At 33.5% G+C, this 25,336-nt stretch overlaps 1 protein-coding gene across 3 annotated transcripts in view; it reads left to right on the top strand.

The window, feature by feature from the left end:
* The window catches only part of Pka-R1 (protein kinase, cAMP-dependent, regulatory subunit type 1), a 128,030-nt gene that overhangs the window by 40,416 nt on the left and 62,278 nt on the right, over window positions 1-25,336 (top strand). The window contains exon 2 of one of the 3 annotated variants that reach the window (XM_077440784.1): window positions 23,098-23,104. The exons of the other annotated variants lie outside the window; for them this stretch is intronic. Within the exon in view, the coding sequence (XP_077296910.1) occupies window positions 23,098-23,104 (7 nt within the window). The remainder of the gene's footprint in view (window positions 1-23,097; window positions 23,105-25,336) is intronic. 3 annotated transcript variants of the gene reach the window in all.

Raw genomic sequence — 25,336 nt, forward strand, 5'->3', positions numbered from 1 at the left:
CCGCTTCCTCGTTATGCCGAGCATGCAGCGTATTCCATATTTCTTTGAGTGCATTGGAGTTCAATTTTCAAGTTTCACATACATACGTCATCACTGGTAAAACGCATTGATCGAAGATCTTTTTCTTCAGGAAGAGTGGTATTTTTGATTTAAAAACATTTATTCGTACAAATGCACTCCATCCTAATTTCATACGTTTATATATTTCTTCTAAATATGTATAAAGTGAATGAATTGGATACGTCGAAGAAGAAATAACAATTGAAATCGGTGAAAGATCTGCAAAATTTTATAAAATGTATAGCAACGAGTCCGTTCACGCTTTTTATTGTCATTATTGTAAAATGCTATTTACGCAAATTTTTAGTTAATGGATTTTTGTTGTTATAAATTTAATTTTTTTTTAATTAAAATTTATATTTTTATTTTATGTATTTAAAACGTTACATAATACACTCTGATCATATTAAAAAAAAAGTTTTTGATGTGTATTACATAATAAAATATTTATGTAAACAAAAATGTACCCGGACATTTGACCGATAGTGTGCGTACTTTTTTGTACTCTTTTGACTTCTATCTGTAGTGTTTTTGTATGAAGACCATTATACAAATGCAAATTATTTATTATTCTTATAAAACCGTATAAAATCCTCATTTGAGCGTTTCTCAAGATATCTAATTAAAATCCAATCTATTGTGACTTGAGTACATTAATCGAACCGTCTGTATGCAAACGCAAATACACGATTATGAGGTATCCGATTAAAACCTTACAGTGTAGGCAACATGCCAGTTATATTTCGCAAGCAATTTGCATACCACCTGTTACCACAATACGTCAAAATTTAGTTTTCAAAGCATCCATCTCCTGTACACATAATATTTTGTATTTTATATTTTCACGTGAAGGAAGAAAACTTATTCACTCAGTCGTAAAATTTCGTTTCGATAATTTATACATTTAAGGCCGTCAGACGGAAAAGGAAATATTGCCTAAGGAATTGGAAAAATTGACCAGATACCCGCACAATCCAAGACGCGTCCTTGAATTTTATCCTGAACATTTTTAACACACAATTGCACAAGAAAAGGTTATTTATTTAACGTTCTTATTCTCTGTCCGTTAATTATTATTAGCTTTGGTTATGATGGGCTCAAAAAAATCATTTTGGTTTGCAGAGAAAAGAAACTGACAAGCTTCGTCTGACGTAGTGGTTTTTTTTTTTAGAGACGAGCAACTTGTCTGCCAATAGATGAAGGTTTTTATCATAATACAATCAGTTGCGTGAATCTATATCCATAGTTGAATTCGTTGTAAGGAATATAATAATGGATAGGACGTAATATTAGTTTTAAAATTTTTTGAAGTGAAACTTCATGCCATTGGACGTGTCAAGAATCGTTGCATTTCTAATAATCTGCGCCGTTGGGTTAGAGTGGGACACTTGGAAGATCGATTGAGAATAATCTCACTGATTTAACACACTTAAGACTAATAATAATATATATAAAAATGGAAGCGATGTATGTGAAACCACCCGTTGAAAACAACCGGCACAACACTAGTGTACAATAAGACCTGGGAAAGGCAGCATAGCCGATGGACCCAATTTTATATTTATTTTTAATTTATACCAGGAAGGCTTCACAGGTAACCCTAATGAGCCTTTCTTTTATTTAATATAAGTATTACTAGTACTATACAAAGTAAAAATACATATCAATCAATACCCACAGAGACATCTATGATTATTTGCAGCATTTTTAAACATGCATTTTGTGAAATTCAGTAAGTACATATCAATTAACATCCGCAGAGACATTTATGGTCAAATTTGTAAATTTGCAGCATTTTATACAATTCAGCACAATTCTAGATTGCTGAAATCTCGCGATTTTGCAAGAAATTATGTAAAGTTGTCAATTTGTTGGAACCGTTTCAATGAAAATCAGATAAATTGGAAAACTCTGGCAGAAACCAGTAGGATTTGAACCCGTGACCATTTTGTTCTATATGCTAATCACTAGTCTATTTTCCCATGGTGCCACTACAGGTTGCCTCTAGCTACACCTATGGTATTAAACTTGAACATATAGACATTTAAAGATTCATTAATGAAATTCAAATTATGGTGACAAATAGTAGGTAGGATGATTTTTCCAATTGGACGAGGAACCGTTTCATAAATTAAATCTGACTGGCAGCACTACAGAAATACTCGAAATATGTTTTTTAAATCAAGGAAAACCCAGGGATATAAACCCGGCAACCTCTCGTGAATGCCAACCTTAACGTTTTGATAGTTTTAAAACTTTTCAAAGTGTCAAATAACGTGCGTATATTTTCTCCTGACGTGGGTCCGAGATTAAAGTTAAAATGGATCGTTTTGACTCCACTATACATTTGGCAAATTGATCGATGATGTTTGGCTAAATCCAGATTCGAACGTGACGAAAGGAAAAGTTACGGGGAAGGTTAACGCGTACTCAATTAGATTTTCATGAACTTACGTGCTTTCCATTTTTGTCGCGTTTCAAAATGCACTCGTATCAATTATCATCAGTGTTCATGCTGTGACTTGATTAAATCTCACGCCACGTATTTATATATGTTTTATCGACGTCGATCTCAAGTACGAATGACCTGACAGGTTTTAAACCTTTCAAGTGGGTGTCATTTTTTTTTCTTTTGGAACTTTTGTCGAGTTCATGAACCTTTACGGTTTCGTCTATACTTTGTTCTTTTTATCTCGTCTTCAAAGAGTTTTATCTTCGTTTATAGTCTGGAGAATTAATGTCTGGGTTTTAAAGGCCCAATTTTGCGATGCTTTTTATATGTAAATTTTTGCTTTCTTTTTTGAAACTCTATTGGTTTCGTAAATAGCTATAGAGAGTCAAATTACAGTACTAAAAGTACTTTCGTTTATGAATTCGATGAAGATGATGAAAGATGAAGACAATGTAAATTGCATTCGCAAGTAATGACGAGACGCAGATTAGCTTTTGCCTGATGGTTCGGTTCGAAGTATCAATGGAGTATTGTTAACGTGAAGAGCTATGGCCTTAAGTTTTGACAGTATCGATCATTGATCACGTTTTGAATGTAAATGCATTTTTGCAAATTGAATGTAGCAAAATTTCATTTTATTCGTATATATCGCAATATTTTTGATTTAAAAGTTTCTGAAATCATGACTAGGATCATTAAGATAATAAAACAAGACAAATTATTAATTATATTGATGTATTTATTGAGATATTGGAATTATTTACGAAATGGACAAAGTTGGGAAAAAAGTATTGGCAGTTCTTCGAGCGTTTTTAATTTAATTTAAAGCGGTTTTCACGGTATAAATTTTTTAAATGTTTCCTTTTAATAATATATACATAAAACAATAATATATAAATAAAATAAAGCTTAATATTTAGTAATTCCCCCTTTGTTTTTGATTACTGCCTCAATTCTTCTGGGCATAGAATAAAACAATTTTTTTATAACATCTGGGAAAATATCCTTTTCCCATGTCTCCGTTATTATGTTTTCCAGCTCCTGAAGCGTTTTTGGATTGCGGGCTCTTACTTTCCTCTTCAAAATCGCCCATAAATTTTCGATAATGTTCAGGTCTGGACTGTTCCCGGGCCAGGTAAGGGATTTAATTCCCAAACTTTCATTATAATTGGTTATCTAAAACAAGTCGATGATATTTACCACATAAAAAAACAAATTAAAGATAGAAAAACGGTTAGATAACTTACAGAACGAGCTCGATGACAAGGTAAAGAGTCGTCCTGAAATATTGGTTCAGCGACGAATTCTGTGAGTGCTTCGATGGTGGGTAAAACACGTTCCCTTATCGTGTTTTTGTATTGGATGGCATTCATGGACCCTCGGACGAACTCTAGCACTCCAATTCCATATCCTGTAATGCACCCCCATATCATGACATACGGGGAATGCTTCGCGGTCGCGAAACACAACTTGCGTGAAAACATTCTCCACTTCTACGGCGAACTGTGGTCTTCCCATCTGATCCAATAAGATTCCAATTAGATTCATCTGAGAACACCACCCTGTACCAGTCCTCTGATATCCAATTCTTCTTGTCCTTGGCCCATTTCAACTGCTTTTTCTTCATTGAAACCGCCAAAAGTGGCTTTTTCGCGAATTTGATCGCTCTAAACCCTAATTTATTCAGCTTCCTTTGGATCATACGGGTATGTACTGCTGTGGATGTTGAAGTGTAAACCTCATCCCTGATTTTAGAAGCAGTAATAAATTGATCTTGAAGAGCAGCACGTTTTATGACACGATTTTCACGTTCCATCAATTTTGACTTCCTTCCAGATCCTGGAGCCCTTGTTAATAATCCTGCATCACTGTATTTTTTGATGAATTTTCTCACAGAACCTTCACTGAACCCCACCCGACGAGCAATCTCTCGATACGCGATTCGCTCTTTCGTAAGAGCCAAAATTACCGCTTTTTCATCGGTCGACATTTGGCGTGCGGACGACATTTTTCTGATGCGATGTTATTGCAACCAAAGTTAACGCGAAACTAAATAGGGAATTGACCATCAGCTTTGTAAATCTTTGTACCAACGGTACATAGAGTTGTGTAAAAAAAAAAAAGGTTGGGGTCTCATTGTTTACGGCAGGTAGAGAGGTTTGTTTAGCGCTGTTTGTCCGAAATCTATGTGCGTACCTATTTTTGTCGCTCACTGTATGTATGTAGATATAAAACAATATTTTAAGTTCTTATTTACCGATAAAGAAAATAAATTGCACAGGGCCCACAAATGTTAAAAATGTACACATTAAACTAAGAGCCAGTGAAAATATTAATATGCTTAAGATTAGACTGATAGCCAGCAGTATAGCTCAGTGGATGCGTTAATACTAATCATCAAGAGGTTTCTGTGTTCGAGCTCTGTGTTGACCTCGATTTACCTCTCGTTGACCTCGGGTAAAACCACTACTACATGTATGATAAATTTAAAGAAAAATAATGAAATTGTCAAATCCGGCGCAGGGCGCAAAGATTTCTATTAACTCATACCGTTAATCGCCTTATCTGTATTTTATAATCCACTATTATTGTGTATTTAGGCAATCCCTGGATTACATTGTTACTTAATTTTCCATTTTTCTAGATTTAGACCGCGTACATAGTGAAGCAACTTGACGAGATTAGGCGTAGAACAATATAATCCCAAGTGACGAACTGTCATCAAGTCAAGCAATCTTTTGGTCGAAAATTTATCGCGTCTCGTCGCTTCACTTCCCACTCGTCCTTTTATGACAATTTTCATAATAAATTTTTGCTTACTGCATACATATGTATGTATTAGACATAATTTTAAAACATCATATTGTCGTCTTTCAATGTCCGCTGACAATTTATATATTCATCAATGCGAATACATATATTGAAAGTTTATTTTTTCCTTTGTACTAACTATAGTTTGACATTGAAAAGTCTATTATGGACATGTCGAGTCCCACGCCTTACATGTGTCACCGATAGAATTCCATTTCATGGAAAAATCATATTAAATAAATTCGCAAACGTGGTGTGGTTCAACATACAAGTTCTAAGTTCTAAGCACCTTGAAAAGTATTACGTGCTATGTTAATTTGGACACATTGAGATACAAGGTGCGCACTGGGACACAGGCTTTCCTTCACCCACAGGACACGGAAGTTTAATATTTGCACGGAGACATAACGTGCCTTTAAATGTTGGGATATTTAGTACGTACATATGTATTACATAATGTTCTGTTGCTTTGAAGCAATCAATATCTGAACTTCGCAGTCGTGATCTTGCGCAACATCTCTAGTTGAATGGATGTTTGATAGATGTTGTGAAAAAAAACTTGTTTCTATTAAAATAGGTAAAAAGTGACAGTGATTGCAACTGGCATAAGTCTAAGCGTGCTCAAAATAGCTGTTTATATATCCGTTTCAGAGTTTTACATCGGTGATATGTTTACTGGTGTGACGCATTTGCGATTCTTTTGTATTGTTTTATTTTCATTTTTTTTTTTATTATTGTGCGTTTTATAAAATGTTGTTATTATTATAATTTTATCTCGGTGCTGCCTCGTGTTAGTTGTGTATTTATTCGTATAATGAATGTATGTATGTAAGATTGAATTGAGTTTCTTGTGCTAAAAAAGGAGCTCTTGAATAGTTAAATTTATAGTAATAGTCAATTTATTATTGAACACTTTGATATGCATTGAAATATACATAATGTGATTCGATTTTACTTATTAGATGCGACAATAAGTTGCAATAAATCGAGTGCCGCCACTTTATATTTCTTTTTTTTTCAAAGAAAAATCAGTTTTCATGCGTCGCGCTTCATTTTCTTTCATCATAAAAAGTAAAATTTCATAAATATTTATTTATTCATTTTCTATTGATATGAGCAATAAGAATCCGTAAAAAAACGATTTTATTTCTTGCATAGTTTGCGATACTCAGTTATAGTAATTGCTTGCCTTTAGAGATTGGCACTTCAATCAAATTCTGTGAAATTGTTGGCTTTTCTCTACAACTAATCCAAATCAAATAATAAATAAATCCGTGGTCAGGATTTGCGAGCATTTTTCCAACTTTTATTTTACAAAATCATTAACAAACACTATGGAGTACATACTATTAAGTGTCAAAGAAATTTCATCATCCATTATATGCATCAGTGATCCAGATAGTTCGACGGCAGTACGTACATCCATCGATTATTGCACAGAAATAAATATACATATATTGTTAATATGACTTCGGCATCTGAGTAAATCACTTTCAATTTGAAAATGGCTACCATTTCGCTGACAAGTCTCATTACTAGCATTGCGAAATAGTTGGCACTCGTATGAACATTCGGTATGCGGCGTGCCTCATTCAATCACTCATGTTTGAACAACGTCGAGTTTATTTTTGCGATTTTAGCAAAGTTTTCGGTAGGCTTTCGGAGCTTTTCCAAAGAAAATCCCCCTCCCCTTCCCGACACCTCTCTTAGTTGTATTTTTCGTAGCGGCCGAATGTCTTCTGAAAAAATCAGGCAAAATTTATCAGAGCGTGCTTTCAGTATTATCTGTCTAAACAGTATTTTCGGAAAGAAGGATTACATACACACACGCTCGAGGGAATTTGAAATATTGTGTGTACACGAACAAGCCTGAGAAAAGTACATGTTTTGTGGCGCACTGTACTATACTGAATCTATATATGATATTATGTACATATGTACATATTATGCAAAGATATACAATATAGGGTGTTACGATAAGAAGCTTAGAATTTGAATTTTTAAACTTTTTATTTGATATCCTAGTAGACTTTATTGCCAAGCACTTACATAATCGTATACAAGTCGTTCAATTTTACTATAGAAGTTTTAACCTTTTTGGCGAGAGGAGTTAGTCTAGACTGGGAGTGAAACGAAACACTTAAGCCTAGTGAGACAGAGTGTTACGCGACGATACAGTGTTATTTTAGTTTTGCACGTGCAAAAAAACGGTAGCACGCCTAATCTATGCCACCGCGATCCCCAAGTTTTTTCGGTAGTATTTTATCTTTGTATTGACATAGGTTTGATAGTGACCAATGATGGTGATTCTTGTATTTGAATAAATGTGGGAGACGAAAGAAAATATGAAGTTTGGTTTGTTTGAAACAAAAAAATATGAAATTTCACGGATTTGTCTTGAGATATCCTAGGTTATTCTCCAACCCTTCGTCTTCTCGCTTGCTTTTCAACTCGCTTGTAAGAAGCAAGCTAGAGTATAATGCGATTATATGGAATCCGCATATAGCAAATTACTCTCTAATGATTGAGAAAGTGCAAAAAGCATTTCTTTGTTTCCTATATAGAAAAGAGTATGAATATTACCCATATCTCTACCCTACTAACCTTTTGGGCATGCTTGGATATAATTCCCTTGAATTTCGGAGAAACTTCTCGTTAACTCATTTTGTTCTCCAGCTTTTACGTGGTAATATATCATGTACGTTGTTGCTGGAACAGTTGGGACTTTATGTCCCTAATAATTATGTACGTGGTAAACATCATCATTTGATGGTTGTACCTCCTGCTCGCACAGTTTGTATTGAATGGCTCATATTCCAAGAGCTATCCGACTTTTCAATAAAATCGTTGCTGCTGAGCCTGAATGAAATTGAAGAGGGAATAAAAAAAAACAAATCGTACATCTGTTATTATTGTTACATATGTATGTCAAAAACGCAAAAAAATGTATCGTTCCACATGTTTGATAACATTTTTGCTTATTGGATGAGTACGTGTTGTATGTATTTTCTTATCTCAATCCAGCTTAATTGATAAACAGCATAATTATTATAATCCATCTTTAGATTAGCGAGAGAGTATTAATTTATTTAAGGTATGTTTAGTGTATGTATTTATCTAAAATCGTGATGTCTATTTTAAGACAAATTTTTGTATGATTTGACATTGTTGCGAAGCTGTTTTCAACTTTCTTCGTGATGCAATTTGCTTGTCCTCTCCTACAGACTAACGAAGTAAGGAGCGCAGCTGCTTTGTTGATTTCCATTTTTAGAAATGGTTTCTCAATTCAATTTTTCAATATTTTGGATTGTTTGGTTATATGTAAAAGGGCGTGAGATCAAAGGTGTCAAGTGTTACTTGTCAATTGTTGTATTTATGTTTATTTATATTTTTCTATTGTTGAACTTTTTTGAAATATGAATGTCAGAAGATGATAAATATTGTTTATCTTTTAGAACTACCTAAATATTATTACTGTGGTATCATTGGATGTGTTAAAACATCACGATTCTATATTTTATTAACTCGCCAGATTGAAATGTGTCAAAATCGATATTGTCAAATACGGATGTATCTTTGTGGGTACCTAATTTGACGCAAAGAAGAGGAACGGTATTTATGAATATAAATAAACTCTTTAAGGTACAGACACACAGAGTGGTGCGCATCTCGTGTTATTTTTGCATTATTTTCGATAGTTTTGCATATGCAAAAAATTCTTATGTGACCAATACACGACTTTATCTTTGTATTTAAGAAATATAAAAAGGATTAAAAACAAAAATCGATATTTACACATACATACACGCTCTCACATACCGGTTATGAGAGCATTTTCGATACAAAGTGAGTGCAAATGTAGGGAAACTTACCCAACACAAAAGTTCAACTTGCGGTTGTCGGATTTTGTTCAATTTTTTATTACTTAAAATCAATATATTTACTATACACTTGAAATATCAAGAATGTATTTAATTTGTTTATAGGTAACTAGCTGTACTACCAGGCTTCGCTCGGTATTTGTAATATAAACCGCTTAAACATGACTAATCTAATAGTAAACATTTTATATAAATTTATTTGAATACTCATTTGTTTTTTTTATTAAATTGACTGTCATGAACAAAAAAACATATATAGTAAGACTCTTATAAAAAAATATATGTATACGAAATTATATGTATACCAGATTCCGGCGCCTGCGCCCCCTAGGGCTTCGTTCCAGGCGTCTGCGCTCCCTAGGGCTCCGCCCCCGTCGTCTGCGCCCCCTAGGGCTTTGCTCCCGGCGCGAAGGCGGCTTCGCCCTCGGCGCCTTTGCCCCCGGAGACTTCGAATCCTTTGAATCGAAAAAAATCGAATTATATGTTTGATGACGTCACGGATTTACGACCCAACGAACGAAGGTTACATACAAAGTTTCTTTCCAAATTATATATTAAATACACACGAAATATCAAAAATGTATTTATTGTGTATTATAAATATATTGCTTAAATAACATTAAAGATTTCTAATGTTTTAGAACCCATTCATTGGCTGTTTGCTGATCATGTCTGATGTTTTTCAATGCGTGTTTTTATGAGTGAAAAACCGGAATATATTCAAATACATATTACATGAAAATTTTTTAAAAAGCCGAGTTCGCGCGTGGGTCGCGTTAAAAGTAACGAAGTGGCAAATGTTTCGGAAATTTAAGAAATTTCGTACCGCGCCGCTGTTCTTTATTTTCAACGCGTAAATCATCCGTATTGTACGTATGTGTGTGTGCTGTGCGAACATTACAGGATAAATAACGCGAAAATATAAATGGCGCCATTAGGGGTTTTTCCTAGCACGCCCGCGACAGGGTTGGGACTTTGCCGATGTAATATTTATCAGCGAGGTTAAATATCGCGATTTTCCACGACACGTTTTCATTCTATTATTAGACGTGGAAGTGGACGCTTTCGATTTCACTCTGAAGAGGATACCGCGGAGAAGTTTTTCTTATCTTTTGTGACCTCCACTTGACAAAAAAAACTTGTCGCTCTTCAATTGTGCTGACTAAGTGGAGGTGTTTCCAGACTGCTTAACTTCATGTACATATATATAGTAGGGATAATCTTATTTTTTTAATTCTAAAACCACATTGTATTTTTTCATAATGAGTGGTTTTGAAACGGTACTGATAACCCCGAGCAATAAAAAAATTACCGGAGTAGAGAAAAATCAATTTTTACTACATTTGGCCAACTGAGATCGAATATGACAATGGTTTTCGTTGGTTCCTTTTCGTTTATGAGATACTAGTGGTGCTATCCGGCTTCGCTAGGTAAACCTTCATTTGTTTTTCTTATTTCATTTCTTATTACTAGAGGATAGTCACAAACCTTTAACAATGCATTTACAACCTTTGAACAATACGCGGCACCTTCTGTTATTACCTTTATTTGAATCGAAAAAAATAATATTATTTATCGACCGATCAATACAGCCAATCAGAAACGAATTACAGACGCCGTTTCAGATTTATATAGAAGATGAGCGTTTCTTGAATCTACAATGGAATTAATACAAAATTATTAAATCTTGCAATTCTTAAAAAAAATTCTGTGCCAAAAGTGAGTTTTGCAATTGATAGTCAAATGTTTTTCTTATTGATTGTCATTTTTTATTGCATTATCTAGCGAATTTTAAAAGTCAAAAATATGTGTGATTTTGTACACTCAGAAATAAATAAATTATATTGTGTATCCCAGTGTAACAAATATATATTTTCAATTTTTTAATGATCAATAAAAAAAGTAAAAATCTGACTCTTTAATATTCATTTTTGAGGCACAGCAATTCTAGATTTTCAGTTAAAGCCTGCTAATGCCAAAATTTGTAAAAATCGTGCATTTCTTTAATCGCTCATATCTCATGAATTTGAAGAAACCAACAAAATCATTCAAATTCTTAATAAATATTGATTAGTCAAATATTGATAAGCAAAAGACGTGATTTTTTGTCGCTCAGTGTAATTGACGTAGTGTCGGTTAAATAATTGATGTCTTTCGGTCACCTACACGGTATTATTTTGAAGTAGTCAATATATGTATATGTACATATACCTATATAAAATATCCTAATTATTTTCTTTGAACATAAAAAAAACACCGCAATCTGAGAAAGAAAAAGCGAGTTATAGAAATTATGTATAATACATGAGTGTATGGGTTTAAACGCGTTCGCGAACGTACCCGCATTGACGAACGCAAAACCCACGCACGACAGACAGACAGACAGAGAGAAAAAAAAATACAGTACATTATGATATGTTTTTAAGAATAGTCGAATGCATGAAAATATAATATATAATAAAATTATGAATACTTTGCCATACAATCTTTTGTTTTTGTAATTTTTATATTAATTCCATTGTATCAGAAGTATTTTGCAGTGTAATAATAAATATTGTACATGTTATTCAAAAAACGGTAAAGAAGTGATAAGAATGGAAATCATTATCCATTTAAGAATTCTTCATAAAAAAAGTGCTAAAACTTATTCAATTAACATATGATTAAACTATGCTTGAAATTAGAAATACAATTAATAAAAAACCTTTGTATAAAAAGTGTAGAAGAGTTTGAAGTACAAAGTGCTATTTTCATTTGCTGTTATCTTAACTCGGTCGAGATAACTGTGTGCAGTTATTAGTTCAACTATGTACATATATGTAGTATATAATTTAGTTAAGTTTGCTGGTAAATGAATGGCAAAAATCTAATTGCCTTAGAATTTTTATAGTATTTGACTTCTCTGTTAAAATTACTTAATCAAATGTTTAGTAAATGATTTAACAGATATTTACCAAAATTAAAAAGTAGTGTCTGATTTTGAGGCAAGGGCATTCGACTTTTAATGAATAAATAAAAAACCCCCAGCGTACAAAATAACACAAAGTGCGCACGGAGACACACATACATATGTCTCCGTATGTTGTTATATTGACGTACATAGCTTTATAACAGCTGCAAAATTAACAATACATCATATCATTTTAAATAACTACTACAATTGTCACATGATAGGCCTCCCAACATTTAACAAAAACACTTTCAGACTTAAAAAATATTTTTCTTTAAAAAAAATTACAGGATCTTTTAACGTGCCTCTAATTTGGAATACATATGTACATACATAGTATTAACAAATTAAACAGTACTTCCAACTTCTACGTATGTAAACTTATTTTAAAATCAACTTGATGATTTCCTTGAAATTAATGGGTTTTTGTAGTTCTTTTTTACTGGTTTTTTATTAGTTTCACTTGGTTAGTTAGGTGACATTCTTATCCGGCTAAAATTTGTGAACTAATTTTGAACCACTTCCACTTTTCCTATTGCTTTCATACTGTACAGACATACAGAGGTCAGATATCAATAAAAAAAGGCAAATGTATTCGATATTATGCTAGAAGAATTAACGAAATCATTTAAAATCATCAGATCGACGGGATGACGACTGACGTTTCAGCCGACGCTTTCGACATCCCCGTACTACTTCAAATATTACGTATCTGAACAGTTATTTTACTTTTAATTTTTTTCATAGAACATGAACACTCGCCCTACAGATCGCTCCAAAGCGGCAAGTGCACTTAAACAGACACAATACAATCAATATACATTTTAATAAGCATTTTATACAATGCGAATTCATACAAACATCCACAGTGACATTTATGGAGAAATTTGTGCAGCATTTTATTATCAAATTGGCGAACCTCAAGACGTTGAATATCTTGAGATTAGCAGGAGAGATAGGAAAGGAGATGACAACTTTTACTGGAACCGTTTCAATAAATATCATAAAAATTGGCAAACTTTGATAAGAAACGATTGATCTGGAGTCACTAATATCCAAGTCTGACCAGCAACATTACAGATATACTCGGAATAAATTCTTTTCAATCGAGGTCAACTCACGGGATCGAATCCAGCGCTACTCGGTGCTAGGCAAAAGCCCAACCACCGAGCCATGCTGCTGGTTAATAAACAGAGATCAGAGAAGTTTCTTTTGCCCACAAGGCATGCTTCCCTATTGTTAATTACTATTGTGAACCTATTTCTTTTGCTTTGTAGGACAATAGAAAATATTGGAACAAATAGTATACATATGTATTAAGTCACCTGGAGTCACAAACCAAGGTCTGGCCAGCAGTGGGACTCTAATGGGACTCGAACCCGTGACCACTCTGTTCGAAAGCATAATATGCGAAACCACTAATCCACGCCGTTGGTTATAACTACTACTTTTTTAACACTATCTCGTATAAACTTTATTTAGTTTATTGTTCTTGTATTTTCTTTTTATTTTTATTTATTCTAGTTTTAGTTATTGTTGTTATTATCATCCATTGGTAATGCCACCTCTCCTAACATTTAATAAACGATGTTTTTTTTTTTTATTTGATTGATTAAATTACTATTTTTTAACCGGAAGTTACTCTATTTCAAGCTATTTTTTTTCATTCTGAAACCAATTTTATTTACATGGAAATTTAGTTCACGAAACTCTCCATATAGTTTTCAGTTGCGTGGTTTGATTTATATTTGTTTTTAACTACCATTATACGCCTGTGAAACGTTTGGCAGCATTTTCATAACTGAATTTTCAGACGAAAAAAAAATCAAGCGAAGAAATGTGCTCTCTCTCGTTATGGATTAACTGTGTTTGTTCTCGAAATTTCAGCTAATTTCAATACGTAACGAACTTGCTCGCGCCACAATGAGAAAATTATTTGCATTGCGCACAATTGTTATCTCACGATTCTATTTTCGATCAAATTATCGCCGTTCGACGATGCGTAAGTACTAATTTTCCCAAAAATCAAATAAAATAAAATAAAAAACTGAAATTGGCGTTAGTTTCGACTCGAGTATAGTTGGCAAGCGGGTTTATTATACATAGAAAATTTCGTGACGTCTTCGAGCCGTTCTAAAATAGTGGTACGTGTGACAAACGGCACGCTCGTATGTGCTCACAAATAATCCAGATTACGAAACCGCAGCGGCTGTCAGATAAAACTGCCATAGATTGGCCTCAGCCTCTACGGCTCTTAGCTCCTTATCACTTCGTTTTTTTCCGGTATGAAATTGATTATGAGTCTAAACGTTGTGGTGCAAGCTGAATTGTCGGGCTCTGGGTATTTTTTCTTATTTCGATAGTCTTGTCTGTTGAGACTTTAAGCTGACTCAAAGCTCGGTGGGTGCTTGGCGCAGCATCGTATGGATATATCCTTTCGTATAGTTCAATTTTATTATTATTTAGTATGTATGATAATAGGTACATATTTGTAGACATGAATGTAAGTTATGCTAATAACCATCAGAATAGACTAGTGGTTTGCATATAATGCTTTTAACGAAGTCACGGATTCAAATCCCACTGGTTTCTGCTGGCCAGACCTTGGATCTGTGACTTCAGATCGATTGTTTCCTATCAGAGTTTGACAATTTATCTGATTTTCTTTGAAACGGTTCCAACAAATTGACAAACCTTACCAATTTTCTCGCAAATGAGTTTTCAGCAATGTCGAATTTCGCTGAATTGTATAAATTGCTTCAAATTTACAAATTTGACTATAGATGTCTCGGTGGATGTTAATTGATATGTATTTACTTTGTATAATAATACTGATAATACTCGTATCAAATGTACAATGTTTCTGGCCAGAAAGGCGCCTTGGGGTTACCTTTTCTACTTCCTGATATAAATTTTTAAAAAATCGATAGTTTTTCCTAACTGAAATTTTACCGTTGAAGGATTTTGGATCCAATATGATTTATTTGAAGATATATATATATATATATATATATATATATATATATATATTTTTTATTTTTTATTTTTTATTTTACATATATACCAGGAAGGCCTTACAGGTAAATCCCAATGCGCCTTCCTGGCCAATTACAAATACAAATGCAGCATTTTTTTATTATAAGTCGTTGAATTGCGAGACACTGAAAAAACTCGCAAATTAACGAGACATCTATGAATTGTACATAAATTTTTAATGTACATCCATCAAATTTCAAATAGTGGTGACATAGTAGGTAGGAAGGACTTTTAGCCAATTTTTTTTTCCGGGAACCGTTTCAACATGAAATCAGAGAAAATTGGCAAACTCTGATAGGAAACGATCAACCTGGAGTCACAAATCCAGGTCTGACCAACAGCATACTCTGAATATATCTATATATCTGAATATATATATATATATATATATATATATATATATATATATATATATATATATATATATATATATATATATATATATACTTTAAATTACCTGAGTATCGCCGGATATCGCTGGAAATGCCGGCTTGTGTTTTATTTATATAAGCATATCGAAATTTGCGTCGTATTGGTTAATATCGTGTTAGTCAAGTCAGCATACATATACGATAAATTCAGTCTGGCAATAAATATCTACAGCTACATATCTTTCAGATCTTTCCCAGAAAATCTTTTCGAGCTCCGTCTTGTATTTATTTTAAGTGCGAGATTTGATTCAATTTTAATCTAATTTGTATTTCTTATTTATTTCCAGGTGAGCATAATTCTCTGTGTATTCTCTGCTTAAATTCGATGAGAAATATGTAAGTTATTTGAACTGATTTTAAATGTGATCTTAGTAATTATTCTCTAATGATTGCGAAAATGCAAAAAGCATTTATTCGTTTCCTATATATGAAAGAGTATGACCCATATATCTACCTTGTTCCTTTCCTTTTGGGCATGCTTGAGTATAATTCCCTTGAACTTTGAAGAAACTTCTCTTCAATTCGTTTTGCTGTCCAACTTCTACGTGGTAATACGTCATGCCCGTCGTTGCTGGAACAGTTGGGACTTTATGTCCCTAATAATTATGTGTGTGGTAGACATCATCATTTGATGGTTGTACTTCCTTCTTGTACAGTTATTTGTCGAATGGCTCCTATTCCATGAGCTATCCGACGTCTCAATGAAATCGTTGCTGCTGAGCCTGAATGTGATTGTTTCCACCTTAGTGAGCGTATATTATTGGAGATTATTTTAACCTATTTGTCTGGTAGACTGCGCTCGTCCTTATTTTTATAATTGTGCATATATGATGTATGCGCGGAATTTCGATCTTTTCTCTTCCATTTGGGCATCGCAGGGATGTTTTGTATTTACGGCTAGTTGATATATAGTATATTGGTGCTGGCTGTAAATGCAAGACATTCCAAACTATGTATTTATTTGATATTTTTATTGTATCTACTAATTTTTAATGATTATTTATTAATGTATTTTTGTTTGCTTAATTTTTTTTCTCTTCTCTATTATATTTTAGAATATTGTGGCGCATTAGGGATTCCTGTAATGCCACAATGGTCCGAACTTAAATAAATTAAATTTGATCGCACTTAATAAACTCACTCAAAATAATTTATATATACATATATAGGTACATATTATATTAAATTTAAATTCCTATCTTCATACCAAAAAGGTGGCGTCAAATTTCGAAGGAATATGATTAATTCTTTCGCTAGCTTAAAATGTCAAAATATTTTCATCTTAATTTTAAATAAATCGAGCAGGTATATACATATGTATGTATATATTTTGGGTTCAGTTTTCAATGAAAATTTTTCATCAGTCAAAGCGTCAAAACGAAAAATCGATCAAAACGTCACATTCTGGTTAGTTTGTTTAGTGCTACCTACTATGTAGTTTGTCACTACGATATAATTGCACATCAGATCGCCGCGATCAATATGTGATTCTCAAGCGAAGTTGAATGTTTTCACTTTATATATTTTTGAACATAATAAATGATGTTTAGTGTTGGATTAGTTTCATTCTGTCATATTTCGCGAAGAACGTACATATTATAGTATATGACGCTTCTAGTATAATTTGCCTTATTATCCAGTTGTATACATTTCGTAGAAGAGACGTCTTCCCGGTGAGAAATTGGTGTTGGAGTTTCAGTTACCTTTGAAGTTTTAGGCGGCCTTAACTTTTCGCGATCGTGACACAATGCCTGTCAAGTTTTATTAGCGCAAATTTGTAATCAAAAGAATTTCAAGTCGAGTTTACCTTGTGAAAACTTTTTCGCGAACAGAACTCTATTAAATTCGCGCGCTTTAAATAGTAGGGTGATGGTGTTTCATTTATAATTTTCATTTGCAATATAACGATGAGTTTAACAATAATCGAATAGACCTTAGCAAACTTTTTCGCTCGCTGCTATTTTTAGCTGAAGGATTTTTATATTATAATATAAAAATACATATGTACATATATTAAATCGGAAGTTTACAATGTATGCTTTTTTACATGGACAAGAATGCAGATAAAAAAATTATATCACAATTTTCAAGAAGTTTATAAGAAATCAGGAGATCGTGTCGTGAACATTGCCAACAACATATGTACGTACACATGCTCATTTGCACGTGGACGACAAAAGAGGTCGCGCCGCGACTACTGACGATGTTATGCTCATTTGTACGCGGACGGCTAGGCTAGCACGCGAGGATAGAATGAGGGTTAGTGCGGGTAAATAACGAGAATCGTTGCGTAGGGGTGGGTTCAATATCCAAATGTAAGGCCAACGTCGTTTCACAGCATTTATTCAGAATTTCCACACGTAACCACCGCTCATTCCAGAATAATGTGATCTACCGGGTGTACGTCCTTCTAAAGGAAAAGTTGCACAGAATAGCTTTCCCGATCCACTAATGTGTCTATTGTCTAGGCACGTAGTCTACCCTGGCGGGTCACACCCATTCGCCCGCGTTTGTGAGTACTCCAGCGTATCCTTTGAACGGCCACTTACTGAGTCCCATTAGCCTAATCCGGGGATCTATATTGTTCACTCACGAATGCGCTTAGAAAGTGGATACTCTCTCTCATGTTTCTACGTTACAGTATTATATAATGTAGATATTTACGGTAAACGGATTATTACGCAAATTGCGATCGCGCGCACGACAATCTTTGCCATAAAACTTTGCAAATACGGAATATCTGGCACTCGGGTTCTCGTTAGTACAATATTTCACGTGGGTAGCTTTCGATTGATGAGAGTTTTTGGGTGCCAGATGTTCCGTGATCGGGATTTTAGTGACGTGCGCGAGATCGCTTTTTGCGGAATAATCACCGAACATATATTTACATACATACATATATGCGAATTGATCAAGAGCTGCGCATTCTGAAACCTTAGCGACAGTAGCCTCGTTTACATTTGATTATAATATATTTATTTATTTATACTTGGAAAAAACGGCATAGCTGATGAACCCTATTTATATTTTTTAGTTGCCCCGTGTGACACCTATGGTAGTTTAACTATAAATCATTTTAAATAGTGGGCAGGATAGTTTTTACCAATTTTATGAGGAACCGTTTCAATAATTAAATCAGATAAATTGGCAAACTCCATTAAGAAACGGTCGACTTGGAGTCACAAATATCCAAGTCTGACCAACAGCACTACAGATAACATTCGGAATCACTTTTTTTTATTCTAGGCCAACTAAGGGCTCGAACTCGGCAACCTCTTGGTGGTTAGCATTAACGCAACCCCCAAGCTATGCTGTGGATAAATGTTCAATTCAATAATAGTGATATAAATAGTTGGGCATTTCAACCGTCACAGATGGCATCAATCGTTATGCCCCATCAGTCAAAAACTGTTTCAATCTGTGTCGGAAAATTTCTCATAACTTTTATGACCATATTTCCTTCGATCACCCAAAACTTCCTCTCGAATTCAGTTACATAACTTTACAGTGCCCCATTCCGTATGCGTATAATAAATAGAACTATTTATATTATATTTAAAATCTTATCTCGAGGGGTTGAATATGGTAGAAATAATATAGAGATAATATATTGACTTTTGCTAATGTTTTTCTTTCTTTCGCTGATTTCCCAGAGGACTCTATGTATGTATGTACATATGTATACATAGAGTCATACATACACTAGTTATTAGAATAATACCTATAGATATCTTTGTTCTGAGTTTTTTTTTGTTTGTTAAGTACATAAATTATCGATTATAAAACAATCCTGAAACTATTCCGATCTAAAGCTAACAGATCTGAAGTTTAAATAGAAAAACTTTGTGTATCTGTTCTAGTAATCAAGTGTGGGTATTTATTTTCATTTATTTATGAAATAAATTTCATCCAATTTTAATTATAATGTGTGAGTGTGATATTTCTTATTCAAAAATATATGTGCTTCGTCGTTGTACTTTACTATTGTCATTAACTGTTATTATATATATGGTAATTTAAGTGTTTTAATCAATTTCCAAAATCTACGTAGAATGGAAGTCGTCAAATATTTATTAGGAAATCCGTATTCTTACGCGTAAAAACGTCATTCTGAATCGAAAATATCCATCAGATGGATTTATAACCGTCTCCGAATTTACAGTCGTTTCATTCAATTCAATTTTCCCTTTTGTGTTTTATATTCAATCCCCGGAAAAGCTCTCCTTAGTTTACTTAGTTTAATAAATTGAAAGTCAACGGTTTTTATTGAACGTTGCAATGATATATTACTTCATTTTTACATATGTCACCATCATTAGTTTTAAAATTTACTGTTTCCTACCATTTCTCCATTATTTATGTAACATTCGCCCTTTGTATTCCGGGTTCATCTACTCAACGTCACTTTATCTTTCCTTGGCATTCGTCATCCTCTTCTATAATTGATAATACTCTATGAAGTGTCATCAACCCAACTTTCACGATCCTTATCTCATCCTATATATATGTGTATACGACGCGTACTTCTTAATTTACTTTATTTTCACATAGAGTTACACTTGTTAAGCAATTTCATTAGCGTAGCTTTTCCTCATCGATGACCTTAAACTATGTACCTACATATGTATATATATAAATATCTTTCAATAGATAAAGCTTTGTTATTTTTTTAATTACTTTTTACACACATAATTCACTACAATGTAAAACAATTTTGTGTAGTAATTATATTTTTGTCAATGTGATCCCAAAATTACATTTGGCAAAAGATGTTTTTGCTTCACTAAATATTGTTAAGAACGACTACGAGATATTTGTCTCTTGATAAGACGTACGGATACGAAACTAGGCCATTTAACGCTAGAATGCTGCATAAGGTCCAGTGCACTCAAAATATGGAACGCTGTATGGTTGACATAATAAGGAGACATGTATGTACATAGAAAATGTAATACGTGGGTTAGAAGCAGTGTCGTTCCATCGTTGGACCAGAGTCGATTTTTTTTATGAAAATTAAAAACTATCAACAGTTCAATTACAATACATTCAAATCGTTGTCCATATTGATATCGTTGATTTGGATAAGCGAATTTCAGAAACCGGAATCGGAATACTTGAGGTATTGGATTGTTATAGTATTGTCCGCCGCGTCGTTCGCTAGCACGGACTTTAGAATTCTGTTGTGGCGAATTGTTATGTACAAATCACCCTTTGCACCCACAAGATTCCCTTAAAAAAATCAGTGTGGATCGCGCGGAAACAAATAACTATACCTTCGAATTTTGATTTATCCATCAATTGTTTGACAAATCACGGGTAACGTAGCTAGAAGAACGGATGATGGTCCATTTGACCAAAGAAGTGTTCGAATGGTACCCGAGAGAATGTAAAAGGGTGCAAGAAAGACCACAGTTGAGATGGGTGGATGAAAGCAGAAAAATTTGTGGGATGAGGTGTATGAGAGTTGTTCGAAATAAAAACGAATGGAAGCATGTTGGAGAGGCTTTCATCCAGCAGTGGATAGTGAATGATGAAGTCTCACAAGATATGTGGTAGCGTTTCTTGTTACAAAAAATTTTGTGTACAGAGACTTTTCGGCAGATTCATCTGCAGACAAATCTGTCTTTTTCTATTATGTGCTTTCATTCCATGGCATCTATTTGTATATATTTCTACATGTTTTCGTATATTCAACACACTTTAGGCATTTCCTTTGAAATTTTTGAAAAGTTTTTATTGAAATTTTCCAATGACAAATTGTTTTGACGATCGTCATTTTTCAATGCGGCTTTCGGCTCATTGTTTTGTCATTGACTCCAGAGTCTAAATTTAGTTTTCATTTATCGGATATTCATAATTTCAGCATCAATTCTCTCGCACTGAATTGGCGTCCTCGGCTGCGTCACAAATACTTTAACGACCCAATTTCGTTAAGAGACTCTTCCTACTTACTCTCCTGAGCGCGTTATCGCGAAGATTCGATGACTCCTCGCAATCTATGTAGTCTCGCGAATTTTTATATATTTTTTATTATAATGAAGATCCATCGCTACTTGGAAATCCATCATCGGTCAGATAATATCTCACGATGACTCTCTGCTAATATCATTTTTTTTTTCGTTTTATATTATAATATGGTGTATGTTGGATTTTTTATATTATTAAATTGACGGTTTCAGATCCTTTATGCTATGCGCTGAAACGTTATCCTTGATTTCAGTTGGGCAATTTTACACGAAAAACGCATTAGGATCGCGCATATTGAATCTATACGCAACCTATTAACGCTAATACTCGTTTTTTCCCCGTACACGAAGAGCGACTTTGGATATTACCATTTATTGTTCGTTATTGGGGTTTGATCGAAAAGTGTAGCGATTGAATCTATTCAATTAACTTACCAATATACTATCGAAATATTTTATTTTTCCTTTCAACATTGAATCTCTTAATGGTTTAATGGAATCTTTAACACTCAACAACCATTCGAACGCTGATCAACGCCGATCAACGTTTTGCAAACAAGGTCATGGGCCTGAAATATGCCGATAGGCGTATTTTGTAGGTTCTATTTTGAGCATGTACAAAATAAACAAGAATACTACCCGCTAAGCCTTTCTAGGTAGCATTGAAAAAAAAATGCATTAAACATGGGTCATGTAATCCGTGTCATTCATTCAAGACTGGCTTACACCGGAATTTCTGAATTAATAACCATAGCAGAATTACCGATGGAAATCCCTAACTGCTGAGTATTGTGAGCATTACATTTTAACAACAATGAAGAAGATGAACTAGTTTTGGAAAAATACATTCATTAATAGACTTCTTTTGTTTATTCTATATTGTTGCAAGATATATTAGAGTCTAAACACACCTTTACAAAACTCGAAATCCTGTGCGATAGTTATCTAGGGTGGTGATCTAGGGTTTTTATACCTGCTTTCTATTGGATTTCTAAATAATTCAAGTTGGAAATGTTGGCGAAATTTTCAGCGTGGCGGGCTTTCAACAGAAAAGACGTCAGCACTTCAAAGGGTTAATATTAAAAAAATATATATTAGGTATATTCTTGAGTGCAAAATAAAAAATAGAATACTGTCGTTGTAAATTGTTATTTATTAGTTGCAGCTTTATACTAAATCATGTATTATTGTTGCTCTCGAAATTTGAGTTTATATGTGTATGATATACGGGTCGACAAGGTTGGCTACCCCTGTTTTATTATATATTACGTTATGACAAAAGTTGGAGGATTTATATTTGTGCTTACGAGTCGAAGGTCAATCCGCTGGAGTTGTGATAAAATTGGATGGTAAAAATTTATTTTTATGAAAAGAAGAACTGTCCGTTTTATATGTGTTATAAAGAAAGTTACTCACAATAGTCGAGATGAAAGCAGGCTGGGGAGAAGAAGGTGTCGAGTGAAGGGTGCTAGGATAGATAATAGATTTTATTATTCCTTTTGACGGCGAGAGACAAAGTTCCAAGTGGCGTGGAAGGTCTTCGTAATTTGATTAATTAACTTTTTTTTGCGAACCGAACCGCACATCTCTCAATGAAATGGCCGCAAGTTGATTATTCATCCATAATCATTTGAATTGTGGGATTTATTTCAAAGGATGTGTGAATGTTTTCCAATTGTAAAGTGTATGTAGTACAAAAATAGCTTTTATATCGACTTTAATTATTTATTTTTTGTTTTTTTACACAATGATTTCAATGTCGAATTTCTTCGTATTCAATGTGATTTATTTAATGTGTATTGTGTCGTTGATTTGTCCGTTAGTTGGTTGCTCTAGTTTTTACTTTATACGCGTTCATAATGTTTGAATTATCTACTATGTATGTACGTAGTAAAAATACATAGCTTTCGAAATAAATTGGTTCGTTTTTGAAAATTGAAATAAAAAAATGAACTCAAATGATGTGACTTTAACATTTATGTGATCATTAAAATTTTATAGCGACTTGAGTATTTAATATAAAGGCAACATCAAAAATTGAAATGGCTTAAAAATAATCTTTGACTAAATTTCCGGGTCGAGAAAGTAAATGAAAATTTAAAAAATCATAATTTGGTATTTGAAAGGAATCAGATTGTACTAAATATAAAACCGTTTCAACAACATTATTTTATACTTTTGATGAATATCAAATATTAATTTTGTACGTATCAAGTTGTAATCATATATTATGATAAGAATTCGAATAATATGAAATTAAAAATCAGTTCCTTTTTTCAAAGGTTTTTATTATGTTCGTGGCTTGGTTATGAATCAATTAAACAGGCTTATTGATCATACTATACGATATTATGTCTATTATATGTATGTGTGCATGTCAGGGGGGCTATGAAGGCGCCAGACCACCCCTAAAGTTTTTTTTTTTTTAAATAAATAGACACTTAAAAAGTATGAAAACGTGAACTGGTTTTTGACAATTCGAAATATGATTCATAAACGTTTTGTTTGAAACCGTATTAGAGCGCCGCAGGAGTGATTTTTTTTCGAAAAATAGCATGATTGATTAATTTCATATTTGCTCCAAAAAGTCATATATGTATGTATATAACGAAAAGTCCATTATTCTATTTAACAAAATATTCCGGTCGACTGAATTCGCTGGATAAATTTTAAATGTGCCGAAGAATATATACCTTACATATATTTATATACACTATAAATTTGAGTAAATTATAAATAAAGAATATAAATTTATATATAAAGAATATGTACCTTATATTTACATACATATATAAATTATAGGAACGAAAATAAGCTTATAAAAAGTTGAATTTTTCTTTTGAAAAACGTTGGAGGAAGGGGGGTTGCGCCTATTTTCAGCCCCCTCCCCCCCCAAAAAAAAAGCTCGGTAATGACGTGATGTATACATATATAATAATTAGTCGTACCTGACAAATTGCTAACTGTTAAAATTTTTAAAAATGTAGTAAAATTGCAAAATATGTATTCCTTTCACCTATTTGAAAATTGGAAATGTTAACTTTCAAAACTTACAATTTTCCTTGTTATAATGGTCGATCTGGGGTCATCAACAAGATCTCATCATTTTTTGATAATCACAACTGTTGTTCAAAGACGTATACAAACCTTCACGCTGTCAAAATATGAATTGCTTCATCAATTCCATCACATTATGGATGCTGTTGAAAGTGAAATTCGCTTTTATGTCACATATGTATGTACATTCATACTTACTCGTACATACGATAGGCTATCTATTTGCGTCATCTTTCTTAGCTGCCAAATGGCGGGATGCTCCGTACACCGGAAGTAATCGCATTGGACACATGTCGTCCGCTTTAATCGAGTTGCTTCAATATATCATCTCACTATTCGCTGTTTATGCGAAAAATATTGAGTTGCTTCTCTCCCTCGCTCTCCTCGAATTTCATTAAACTTTGATCGTTAACGACCTCCGGTTTGAAGCATCGTGCTTTTCGTTTCATACAATTATTTCACTAATGATAGTTTTGCGGTCATCGTCGTTGCTCGAAATTAATCCGTAATCTGCTTTTGAATCTTTGCAAATGTGCTATTAATCGGTGATTGTGTTAACAAAACGCCGCTCATGTCGTGTACCCGTGGCCTGTCCGTCGGTGAGGTTCGAATGTTCAGAGACTGAATTTTTCAAACTTTCAGTCTCGTTTTAGTAATTGAAATGTGGAATTGACTGACCGTAATTTATATAT

Source organism: Arctopsyche grandis, chromosome 11 (genome assembly GCF_051622035.1).
Source record: "Arctopsyche grandis isolate Sample6627 chromosome 11, ASM5162203v2, whole genome shotgun sequence".
Classification (NCBI taxonomy): Eukaryota; Metazoa; Arthropoda; class Insecta; order Trichoptera; family Hydropsychidae; genus Arctopsyche; species Arctopsyche grandis.